This window comes from Sodiomyces alkalinus (genome assembly GCF_003711515.1).
Source record: "Sodiomyces alkalinus F11 unplaced genomic scaffold SODALscaffold_12, whole genome shotgun sequence".
Taxonomy (NCBI): domain Eukaryota; kingdom Fungi; phylum Ascomycota; class Sordariomycetes; order Glomerellales; family Plectosphaerellaceae; genus Sodiomyces; species Sodiomyces alkalinus.
In genome coordinates this window covers 682,246-693,802 of record NW_021167090.1, presented here as the reverse complement: position 1 = coordinate 693,802, position 11,557 = coordinate 682,246, and the positions used below count along the sequence as shown (strand labels likewise).

Here is an 11,557-nt window from a genome sequence, read left to right as displayed (position 1 = left end):
AAAAAAAAAAAAAAAAGAATAAGAAAGCGATACTCTTTTTCGAAGTACGGATCAAAGGGGAAAACAATAAAACTTGGAATTTCCGTTTTAGCGTCATGGTAAACATTAGGCTGTGTGACAATTAAGAGTCTCATTTGCCCGTATCTGTAGCCGCGGATGGGTAAAGTAGATAGGGGTAAATGAGACTCCCAATTGTCGCGCAACTAAATTTTACCACTACGCCAAAGGGGGAATCCCAAGTAACATTCACTTATTTATTATAAGTGCTTAAGTAGTTTAACGGAAAACTCCCGTCGGTTATGTCAATGGTCATCAAAAAGGAAAGACGTGACAAAATCCATAGAACACCACATCAAGATACAGCCATATGCAATGTTGATATCAAATCCATTTTGTCTTCACTTCTTTTTCTCTCATACGTAACCCCCCCACCCCGCCGAAGAGATTCGTCTGTCCGCTGCGTTTGGACCATTCTGTCGGTTGCCCCTGTCTTCCTGCCCTGTCGAGACTCGATTCCGAGACTCAATTCCGAGACTCAATTCCGAGACTCGATTCCGAGACTCAATTCCGAGACTCGATTCCGAGACTCAATTCCGAGACTCAATTCCGAGACTCGATTCTCGAAAGCCTAGGCATCGGTCTTGGCCTCCTTCTGAGCCGGGGCATAGGCAGCCACTTCGATCTCGACCCGCATCCCCTCAACGCCCAGCTGAGTCACACCGACACAGGTGAAGATGGGCTTGTGGGTTGTCACCCGCTTCTTGATGTTCTCGACCGTGTGCATCAGCGCATCGTGGCTCATGTCCGTGTGGTAAGACCTGACCCTGTACACCTGGGACCAACCTTTCCCTCCGGCGTCCTTGAGCGCGAGCTCCACGTTGTCGAAGGCCTGGTCGATTTCTTCGTAGAGATCTTTCTTCATGTCTCCGGTCTTGGGATTCCAGCCGCCTGTATGAGGGGGACTCACGAGTCACACCCCCTCGAGATATTAGCCAGCGATCATTGTGGCGTTCCTACCCCCGATGAACCCGATGACCCGATGGATACCAAATCCCTGAATCTTGTCTTATCCGTCCGCCACGGCGCAACGTTCCGCCAGACGAGATTCTGCTCCAGTGCTCCCTCCCTCCCTTGTTCTCTAGCCTTGACCAGACCCACATTCCATATCTCTCTCCTCCTGGCAACTATTCTTCCGAGCCATACCGGCATCTCATCGCCACCCCGATGCATACGCCACCAATAATGGGCATACCCTCCTCCAGAGGCACCCATCACGCCCGTCCCTCCATCAAGACAACCATGGAAAGCCAAGAAGACCAAGAAGACCAAGAAGACCAAGAAGACCAAGAAGACCAAGAAGACCAAGAAGACCAAGAAAGTAAGAAAATTGAAAGGGAAGGACACAAGAAAGGGAAATTCCCTTTTGGTGTAATTTCCCCCGGGGGGATCCACGCACCTTGACCGGCGCATTCGATGCAATCACCCACACGGACGGCTTGGTGATAACAATGCTTGTCCAGGAGGACCTTGCCCATATCGGGATATGCGAAGTAGCGGAGCTCCGACATTGATGCGAAGAAAGTACGAGCTTAACGTCCCAGAGACTTATTCGGAAAACTTTGAAAATCGGTCGAATCTCTTGGATTTTGGCAATCCAAGCGTCGGTGAGATGGTTGATGGCTGTGCCAAAAGGTGTAGCAGTAGCACACGAGGGTTGAAAAGATGCACGGAGAACAAGTAGATGGCACAGGTCTAGCGGCGAATCGGCGATCCTTCAAGACAACCACCTACTCCGGTAGCATCAGGTAATAATTCATTGGCGTCAGCATCAGGATTTCCATCGGTCCTTTTCTTGCGCCCCATCCCGAACTTAAATAACTCGACTGCCGAGTTTACATAAGAAGTTCCAGTCTCTTTTGTCGTTGGTGTTGCCGTCATGGTCATATCCCGAGAGCCCGCTCGTTGGTAGAGACTAGAGACATAGTTAACGTTACATGTAGCCTGCATACATCCACCATGGCAACGAACTCTCGACCTTGTCTACAAAGTAGCTCCGTCGCGGCGTCGCCGATGTAGGTATCATGGCTGGTCTATTTTTGTTGGCACCAAATTCGCCGATTTGCCTCTTCTGGTCAGGACTGGTCCAACTGCGGTCAAGGTTCTAACCTTGCTTCGGCTCTCGGTTCTGCTGTCTAACTAGGTAAAACTTGTGCGTGTTGTCTGGTACTCTGTTAAGCTGAGACTCGTGGTATCGTTGCGCCCACTCACACCCGCGGCATGGCTCAGGGCCGCGTCTTTGGGTTTGCAGGTTCTGAAAACCCAGCCGCAACTTGACGAATTTGGACTTTAGCCAACGGTCAGAACCAGCACGACTAGATGAAAGCAATGATCGATAATTGTAAAAATAACACGTCACAACATAAAGCAAAAGTCCTATGATCTGATTTGGGTGCATCGTGCATAGACGTATTAGTCTTTCTCCGTAAAAGGGGGCTGGGCTGAACATGGAGCGGTGTTGATGGCATGCGTAGTATGTGATATCGTTAGCACCAGACCCTTCTTCAGCTTTTCTCGCTTTCAGTAAAACCTCAACTCACATGCAACTGACTGATGAAAGTCACTTCGAAGTGTGTAACGAAAAGTTGATGCCAGCCGGTTCTCCTCTTACTTCTCCTCACATCATACATCGTGAGCCCTCAGCATGGCTGCCACGGTTCAATTCTTCATCGGGGAAGAGCCTTCACATCGTCGCGAAACTGTCGACATGTCAGCTTTTTCCAACTTTCAGCAGCTCAGAGACAGCGTGGGAAGGTTGTTTGCCTTTGCAAATCCTGATAGTACGTCGAGTTGCCCCGGAGCCATCTTTATTACCGCTGTAAACTACACCTATATTTCCATAGCTTCGTCGTTACTTGTTAATGACATCCCGTTTAGGCATTCGCTTCACAGACAAAAACGGCGCACCCTTCGCAACCCTCGATGATGTACGAGCCTCAAAGAATCCCGTTCAAGTTCAAGCAGCCCCTGGTCTCTCTGTCGGGCCACCTCCAGGACCCCGCGCGCTCCCTGTAGTCGGGAACCATTATGAGATATATCCGGACCCCCTGGGGAACTATGACAGACTTTTCGCCCGTTATGGCCCAGTCATCAAGACGACCAACATGGGCACGACGACATACATTACCAACGACGCGGAAATCTCCCGCCACGTCTTGCGCGAAGGCGACCTCTTCACCAAAACAACCTCGGACCCCTCACACCCCCTATTCTACATGAACGAGCAGACCGCCCTCTTCACTTGCGACAGCGCCTCGCCAGCCTTCCCGGCCGCCCACAAGTTCGTCCCCCCGGCCCTCTCCCCGCGCGCCGTCGCCCACTACACGCCCCTCATCCAGGCCGCCGCCCGCCCCGTCTTTCAAGCGCTGGACCAAATGTCCAACGGGAACCTCGCCTGCAACGTGTACCAGTACATGTTCAAACTAGCCGGCCAGCTCGTGTTCCGCGTCATGGTTGGCCAGGACCTGCGGCACTTCGAGGCCCTCGATACGCCGCCGGCCCTCGGCATCCGTCTCTTTGGCGAATACTTGAAGCTCATGAAAAAGACGTCCCTTCGCCCCAAGTGGCACGGAAATCTCCCCTTTGGCGAACCGGCGCGACTCCGCCGTGTGCGGAACCTGCTCTTCGAGACCGTCGCCGGGGAGATGGACGCTTCCGTCACGCCCGGCGGGGGACCGTTGCGCGTCGATGATCCGACGGCCCCGGCCCAGGCCACTTGCGTGGCCGACTTCCTCTCCCGAGCGAGGGACGCGAACGGCGACGGCCTGGCGCGGGATATCCTGCTCGGCAACGTCGTCGTCCTCCTTGGCGCCGGCTTCACTACCACCTCGTCCCTCCTCTCGTGGGCCGTCTACTCCCTGGTCAAGTACCCGGGGAACCAGCAGCGTCTCCTCCAGGAACTGGTCGACCGCGGGGCGGACGGCAAGAGGAGCTGGACCCACGACGAGCTGCACGGGATGGAATTCATGGACCGGTTCGTCAAGGAGGTGCTCAGGCTGCATAGCCCCAGTTTCCAGACGGCGCGCAATGCGAAGACGGATGTCGTGCTTCCGGGTGGGTATCTGGTCCCTAAGGGGTCTATCGTCATCCCTTGCTTTCCTACCATTCACAAGAACCCGGCGTACTGGGACAACCCTACCCGGTTTGACGCGGACCGCTGGGCTGCGCCGGGGGTCGCCGCCGAGGCTAAGAGAAAGGGGATCTACTCGCCCTTTGCGGCTGGGGGGAGAGGATGCGTGGGCTTCAACCTGGCTCTGTTGCAGGTAAAGATGGTTCTGGCGGAGCTGGTCTACCGGTACAGGTTTGAGGACGCGTCTACGGAGGCTGTCATCTACGATCCGGAGTTTTTGGTTATTCGTCCTTTGAACTTTTATGCCAGTCCTATTAGGAGGACTGAGTGGCCTTGTCCGAGCAAGAAGGCACACAGGGATTAAGGTATTGGTGTTGTTTCGTATACGTCTTTCGCAGAACATGCCCAAGTTACAAATAGAGGTGGAAACATGAAGATATTCAACGTCAATACATCGTTATTTGGAAATTTATGAACGTCTCAAGACGGTGAGGATCGTGGTAAACCAGGCACACGATGGGGTAACCCCACGACGTGGAAACAACAGACCCCAGAGCCCATAGGATTCTGAACTCGAGAGTTGGTCCTTCATCACGCCCAGCCTGGAAGCTATGGTCGTGTTGAGCAGGAGAGTTTGTCCTGTCACCCAGGTCTACTCAGCCCCTTTTCCCCCTATATCGTCGGAAATCTCCAAATATGGTTTGGTCCCTTCGGATCGGATGTGATGATCTTGGCACAACACGGAACAAACCGATCTGGAAGGATGGAGGGAGGATTCTGTAGCCTGGTTCCTTTCCATTTCTTACAATGATTTGTTTCTCGGCATCTTAGAGCTAATGTGACTGGTGGAGTGGTGACAAGAGGACATCCCCTGAACATTTGATCAGATGGTCAAGTATTCGCACTGAAGAACCATGGAGATATAGAGAGATCACATATCCAGCAGCGGGAGATGAATGATATATGCTTTATCCTTTGGCGAAGAACCACCGAGCTTGCTTGCATCGAATAGCTCTTCTATCTACAGTCTAGGCCTCAACTGTTTTCTGCCGCGAAGAACATCATGTGTGGCATCACAGCTTTCGTCAAGGATCCTCGGTCCAGTATCAACGGACACGTCAACGGCCATGTCAATGGGATGACAAACGGCCCAACAAACGGCCATCCTGACGCATCCCTCGCAAACAAGCTGGAAGCATCCATCGCCATCCTCAACCACCGCGGCCCAGACGACGCCGGCATCTGGATCAACCAGGACTCCAGCGTGGGCCTCGCACACTGCCGCCTCTCCATCAACGACCTGTCCCCCAGCGGCCGCCAACCTCTCACCAGCGACGATGGCGAGATCCACGCCGTCGTGAACGGCGAAATCTACGATCACGACCGGCTGCGGACCGTCTGTTCTCAAGAACACGGCTATCGGTTCTCCAGCGAAAGCGACAGCGAACTGGTCCTCGCCTTGTACAAGATTCACGGGGCGCCGCGATTCTTCAGACTCTTAAGAGGAGAGTTCTCCTTCGTCCTCTGCGACGAGAGGAACGGCCGGAGACGTGTCATTGTCGGTAGGGATCGGTATGGTATCAAGCCCATGGTGTGGACCAGTATAGAGGGCAAGATCCTCCTGTCCTCGGAAGCGAAGGCTTTCTTGCCTTTGGGCTGGAAGCCCGAATGGGATATCGAGGCTATTGCTACGTCTGGCTGGCAGCTGGATACTCGGACATTGTTCAAGGGGGTCCATAAGCTGCTTCCGGCGCACTGGCTTGATATTACCGAAGATGGGTTCCAAATTCATCGGTATTGGGATGCCGAGTATGAAGACAAGGTAAGAGAAGTTTTGTTCAGGGGTCTCAACTTTCTCAGGGGCTTGGAACTCCACTAACTCCTCGCCGCACGGTCCAGAGGAAACTCGAAACCCGCTCCCTCGACGAAATGGTCCAGGGAGTTCGCGAGAAACTCATCGAATCCATCCGCCTACGACTACGAGCCGACGTCCCCGTCGGTATCTACCTATCCGGGGGCATCGACTCTTCAGCAGTCGCCGGCATCGTGACCCAACTGGCCCGGGAAAACAACGTCAAGATCGGCAACGAGACATCCACCAAGGTCTCCTGCTTCAGCGTCGAGTTCCCCAACAGCTCCGGGTTCGACGAGTCAAGCATAGCCGAGCGGACGGCTGAATGGCTCGGCGTCGACCTTGTCAAGAGGCAAGTCAACGAGGACACGCTCGCGCGCGACTTCGCCGACACGGCGTACCACTGCGAACACCACCACTTCGACCTCAACTGCGTCGCCAAGTTCGCCCTCTCCACTCTGCCGCGGGAACACGGCGTCAAGGTCATCCTCACGGGCGAGGGCGCCGACGAGCACTTTGCCGGATACCCTTACTTCCCCGTCGAGCTGCTCCGGGAGACGGACCACGCGCAGCCCGACGCCCCCCTTTCTCGCGACGAGGAGCTCAGAGCGGCCCTCCACCGGTCCGTCGACAAGGACATGAGACAGGTGTTCCGCAACCTGGGCGCCGCGGGCGAAGGGGGTACGGACGACGACGACGACTGCCCCGCCCTAGCCCAAGTGAACAACAGCACCATGCCCTGGACGCTCCTCGTCTGGCACGCCAAGCGCCGGCTCTTCGCCCCCTGGGTGCAGGACCTGACCGCGGGGCTCGATTACAGGGACACGGTCCTCGCGTCGTACTCGGCCGACGTCCGCGCCAAGATGCGGTCCCGCTGGCACCCCCTCCACTCGGCGCTGTACATGTGGAACAGGACCACGCTGGCCAACGTCCTGCTCTCCTGTCTCGGCGACCGCACCGAGATGGCGCACAGCGTCGAAGCCCGGACCCCGTTCCTCGACCACCACCTTACCGAATACGTCAACCGATTACCCCCTAGCGTGAAAATCGCTTACACCCCTCCAGAGCAGGCCGGGGGGAACACCACGAGCCACCACGGAGACCAGGGTCCGCTGTGGGAGAGCTCGGCCCCTGGGTTGACGTCTTTTACGGAGAAGTGGATTCTGCGGGAGGCGGTGCGGCCGTTTATTACTGACGAGCTGTATAAGAGAAAGAAGCACCCCTTCTTGGCCCCCATGAAGTGGCCGCGAGGAGGTCCTCTTCATCAGACATTATCGGGGATGTTGACCCGTGAAGCTGTCGAGGGTTTGGGGTTCGTCGACTACAATGTCGTCCGGGATTCCTTGGACCGCGCTTTCGGAGAGGAGGCCGATGCGAGTGCGTTTAGGAACCTGCTCTACGTGGGTGCGTGGGTGACTTTGGCGGAACGGTTCGGTGTCCGGAAGGCCACCTGCAATGAATCCAATTAGTCCACGTGCATTCACCGGCGCTGACTCCGACCGAGATGATGAGTTGCTAAAGGAATGAGCGATCTAGAGAATAGACAGTCTAACTAGTTGTCATTCAGTTACCAGGGGCTGTTGTCGTGAGAGGTGTTGTTCACTAGAGGATGACCACGGGTCGGCCCAAAATAGCCCCTGAATCCCCAGCCCCTGAACTCCCAGCCCCTGACCCGGACTGGACCATTGAGACGGTCACTTCCGGGATGTCCCAGAATGGCCGACCCTTATGTTAGAGCCACGTTCTTCTGCACCGTTCCGCCGGGTAAACCCTAAAATCCGCAGCTTATGTTCCGGGGTGGTGACCTTTTTAAATATCCATGGTTGAGACCTCGCAGCATCCGGACTCTACATGTACTCTCGTCTCTCCACCACTCAACAGTGCACGAAGTTTGGACTTTGAGAGACAACGCCCACCATGACGGCATTGACGAGGAGCCCCTTTTGGGCCCTGGCCACGGCCTTTACTGTCCTGCAGAGGACTGCGGCCGGTCCCACTAACAGTCCTTCGGCCTCCTGCAGCGTAAAGCCGTTGCTTGTCGACTTGTCAGCTGAAGTGCCCCGGATGATGGACTTGATCAACAACACCCGTCTCCCAGACCTGCCTGTGTACCCAGGGGTTGGATCGTCGATGGGTATCGACTTGGATGTTTTGAAATCTCTCAAAGATGAATGGCTTAACGAGTTTGACTGGGAGGAGGAACAGGAGGAGATGAATAAGTATTTCTTTTCCTCTTTTATTTCTCGGCATATTCTCTTCTTTGTATCCCCCTTTTCTTACTCTGCACCCCACTGACCCCTTTCATAGATTGAACCACTACACAGCCGTAATCGAAGGCCTCACAGTCCATTTTACCCACGAGGAATCCGACGATCCCGCCGCAATCCCCCTTCTCATCAACCACGGCTGGCCCGGCTCGTCCTTTCTCGAGTTTGGCCCCGTCCTCGACGCCCTAACCGCCTCGGCAGAGACGGAATACGGGACGAACGTCTCCTTCCACGTCGTCGCCCCCTCTCTTCCAGGCTTCGCCTTCTCAGACCCAGCACCCGAGAACTGGACTCTCGCCGACACCGCGCGCATTTACAACGCCCTCATGACAAACGTCTTGGGTTATCCCACGTTTGCGGTGCATGGAACCGCCCACGGAGCCGCCGTCGCCTATACCCTGTACGAGGACCACAACACCACCACGAGAGCCGCACACTTTAGCTTCATTCCTTTCTTCCCGCCGACGGCCGAAGCGGTGGCTGCCATGGGTATTACTCTTGATCCGTTGGAGCAGTTCATGCTGAAGAGGTCGGACGATTGGGGGCGGACTGGGAACGCCTATTATCTTCTTCAGTTGAATACGGTAATATTGTCTCGAAATCATTTGATGATACACGTATCAACGAGGGCTAATAGATAGAACGCAGCCAAATACCATTGGCCTCGCCTTGTACGACAGTCCAGTGGGACAGTTGGCGTGGATAGGGGAGAAGTATATCGACTGTAAGTCGGCCTTGGCTCGCATCATCGCTCCGAGTTGAGGTGTCGCCCTGTCCCTTGGCCCCCTAGGAATCCGACTAAGTATCGACTAGGGTCCGATCCCAGCGCCGGTGTTCCACCTTCGCTCCTAACCAGGCGGGAGGTTCTACGATGTGTCTCTCTGTATTACCTGACGCACACCTTCGTGTCCTCGATTTACACCTACGCCCAGAATCCCATGGCTTTCAGGCACGCTTACACCAAGCCCCCGACCACGGCGCCGCTACTTCTCAGCCAGTTCAAGTACAATGTCGGGTTTTGGCCCAGACAGGTCGTGGAGACGGTTGGCAACTTGGTTGAGTATAGGAGTACGCTACTAAAGGATCTTGCTCCATTCCCATGCAAGTTACTGGTCCTCGGCTAATGAGTCTCTCAGATCACGAACTGGGAGGCAACTTTCCGGCGTTGGATAACCCGGACGCTCTTATTGAGGACATTAGGAGAATAGGGGACTACTGGGAACAGTCTTGAAATGTAATAGCAACTCACAGCGTCGATGGGCTAATATGCTTTGTGGCAACAATAGACATTGAGACGGAATTGCGTGTCACCAGTCCACAGGTCGCCTGTACCAATGTCCTGTCCAACTGTAGGCTCTTCTAGAACATCTTCTGACCAGACGGTAACACAATGTCATTCATTGTTTGCTGCTAGGGACGGGACGGGGATGCTCGTAGGGGGCGAGATAGGGGTAGCCAAGGTATATCGAGGTGAGAGACTCATGGCACGGACGTATGATTCCATGACCACTAAGCGTCAAGTTCTGGGCTCAAGCTTTTTTCGTTGCGTGAACATGAAGGAAAAGGAGCATAGTCCATCTTGAAAGGCTCGAAGAAAATGTATGCCTCGAGCAGAAAAGATCGGAGGACGGTGCGGCTTTGGACGGATGGTCCGGGGGACGATCCTATCGCCTCTTATATTCCAGGTCGGAAGTGAAAGCGAGTTGACCATGACAATGTAACACTGCGCCAATTTCTATACCATGGCCGACATGGACACAGCAGAGTCGTAGTAAGTCATCACTTGCTTTCTCGTACCTTATGAGACGCATAGATGCAGATGAAGCTACTGAGATGATGCAGGTTGGCTTCCGCTATTGCATCCTTCTTCCTTCTTCTGCAGTGCAGTCCCGAACCTTCAGGAGAGATTTGATGACATCAAATGCCAGAGGCCTTCCATCCGCCTCGGCAACAGCCAGCCGATGATACCAGGAGCTCGGAACCACGGAAAGTCGGACTCGGGAGACCAGTTATATCCAAGCATACATGTAGAGATAGTTTAGTGAATTGTCCTTGGTACAGGCCCCAGGAGAGCAGTTCTGTACATGTACCCCATAGAAGAAAAGCTGGAGACGATGGCCGGGCTGACCAAGTGATCACTGATCGGTGTATCCACCAAGGCCAACGTCGTGCCTTACTGTCTCTTGTCTGAGAGGCGGGTCTACTGTCGGACGACAGGGCGGGTCTTCGGAAGCAAGAGACAAATGGGTTCCTTGGTAGACGGCTGGGTCGAGTACCAAGGAGGCGGCTGGGAGTTTGAAACGCGCGGAAGGTCGTACAGAATGTCGTACGTCTCGCATTCCGATGCCTTAGCTTGGGACGTGTAGCAAATCACCAAGACCTGAGGCTGGCTCAAGCTCAAGAGCCAAGACATGGCAGTTCTCGTGCTGTTTTCTTTTCGTGTAGCCGATACTTGGGTTGTCCTGTGTCCTTCAATAGATCCCCCAGCCGGCAAAGGTTGCGGGCCAAACCTGTGTGAGTCGTCTACACAACCTCGACTCCCTCGAGGCGCGCTTCTTGAGAAGTTGAGGACGGAGTGTCACCTCGTTATCGTATCGTATAACCCCGGAATATAGCGCTGTCGTCTTTCCTCGGGGGAGGGGAGAGAATCAGGAGCCGGTGTTGTCCGTGTAAACAGGTAACAAGGCTCAAGTCATCACATGCAAGCAGCAACTTAATTCAATAATTTCTACGTTGAAGGCGAGAAGAACTGAACCTTTTGCTACCTTGAAACCTTCCAACCCCTTTCCTGGGCATGATCATGGTTCAGGGGCTTCAACTAACAGGGCGTCTGGGAGTCCGGGAGCCCGGGAGTCCGGAACACCTCCCAGGCCTCCAAGATCTGGGGCCTACAGTTCTCCGGTGTAAATACCAGCATACGAATGTAGGTAAGCCCTTGTAACTCACCTTACATCATGGCGTAACGGAAATCTGCAGAATATCGTTCCCTCAACTAGTTCCCGTGATGTCCACATGCACCCTCCACGGGCCAGCCATACTGTATAGACTCCATACCACCGTGGCATGGGGCCTGGCGTGAAACGATAATCCTCCAGAGTCCAGACCGACGTCACGACATCATCTCGTAACTTGAAGTATTCGGGAAATCGGAATGAGGCATTCAAGACTATAAAACAGCCCTCGATACTCTCCACACTCCTAGTCCGCCCTTTTCTTTCCCCATCCCCAACGTTGATCTCCCTCCAGCCCGACTCTATACTCCATTCTCGATATTGTATTCGTTAACACGGTAAACCCACTCCCTCTTTTACC

The 11,557-nt window shown here is 54.4% G+C and overlaps 4 protein-coding genes across 4 annotated transcripts; 3 read left to right on the top strand and 1 right to left on the bottom strand.

Moving 5' to 3' along the window:
* Window positions 1-493: 493 nt before the first annotated feature.
* On the bottom strand, window positions 494-1,568 carry SODALDRAFT_394967 (YjgF-like protein; the record flags this gene model as incomplete). The annotated part of the gene is made up of 2 exons (XM_028615280.1): window positions 494-948; window positions 1,457-1,568. The coding sequence occupies 2 exons, from the start codon at window positions 1,566-1,568 to the stop codon at window positions 629-631; spliced, it is 432 nt and encodes a 143-aa protein (XP_028462865.1). The 3' UTR covers window positions 494-628.
* A 1,196-nt stretch (window positions 1,569-2,764) lies between these two features.
* Window positions 2,765-4,490, top strand: SODALDRAFT_337685 (putative cytochrome P450 monooxygenase; the record flags this gene model as incomplete). Its single annotated transcript, XM_028612716.1, has 2 exons — window positions 2,765-2,837; window positions 2,935-4,490. 2 exons carry the CDS (start codon window positions 2,765-2,767, stop codon window positions 4,488-4,490), a joined length of 1,629 nt encoding a protein of 542 aa, XP_028462864.1.
* A 699-nt stretch (window positions 4,491-5,189) lies between these two features.
* On the top strand, window positions 5,190-7,447 carry SODALDRAFT_321132 (glutamine-hydrolyzing asparagine synthase; the record flags this gene model as incomplete). Its single annotated transcript, XM_028609600.1, has 2 exons — window positions 5,190-5,948; window positions 6,026-7,447. 2 exons carry the CDS (start codon window positions 5,190-5,192, stop codon window positions 7,445-7,447), a joined length of 2,181 nt encoding a protein of 726 aa, XP_028462863.1.
* Window positions 7,448-7,895: 448 nt separating this feature from the next.
* On the top strand, window positions 7,896-9,476 carry SODALDRAFT_284783 (alpha/beta-hydrolase; the record flags this gene model as incomplete). Its single annotated transcript, XM_028608482.1, has 5 exons — window positions 7,896-8,197; window positions 8,286-8,829; window positions 8,894-8,969; window positions 9,059-9,313; window positions 9,382-9,476. 5 exons carry the CDS (start codon window positions 7,896-7,898, stop codon window positions 9,474-9,476), a joined length of 1,272 nt encoding a protein of 423 aa, XP_028462862.1.
* Window positions 9,477-11,557: the final 2,081 nt, after the last annotated feature.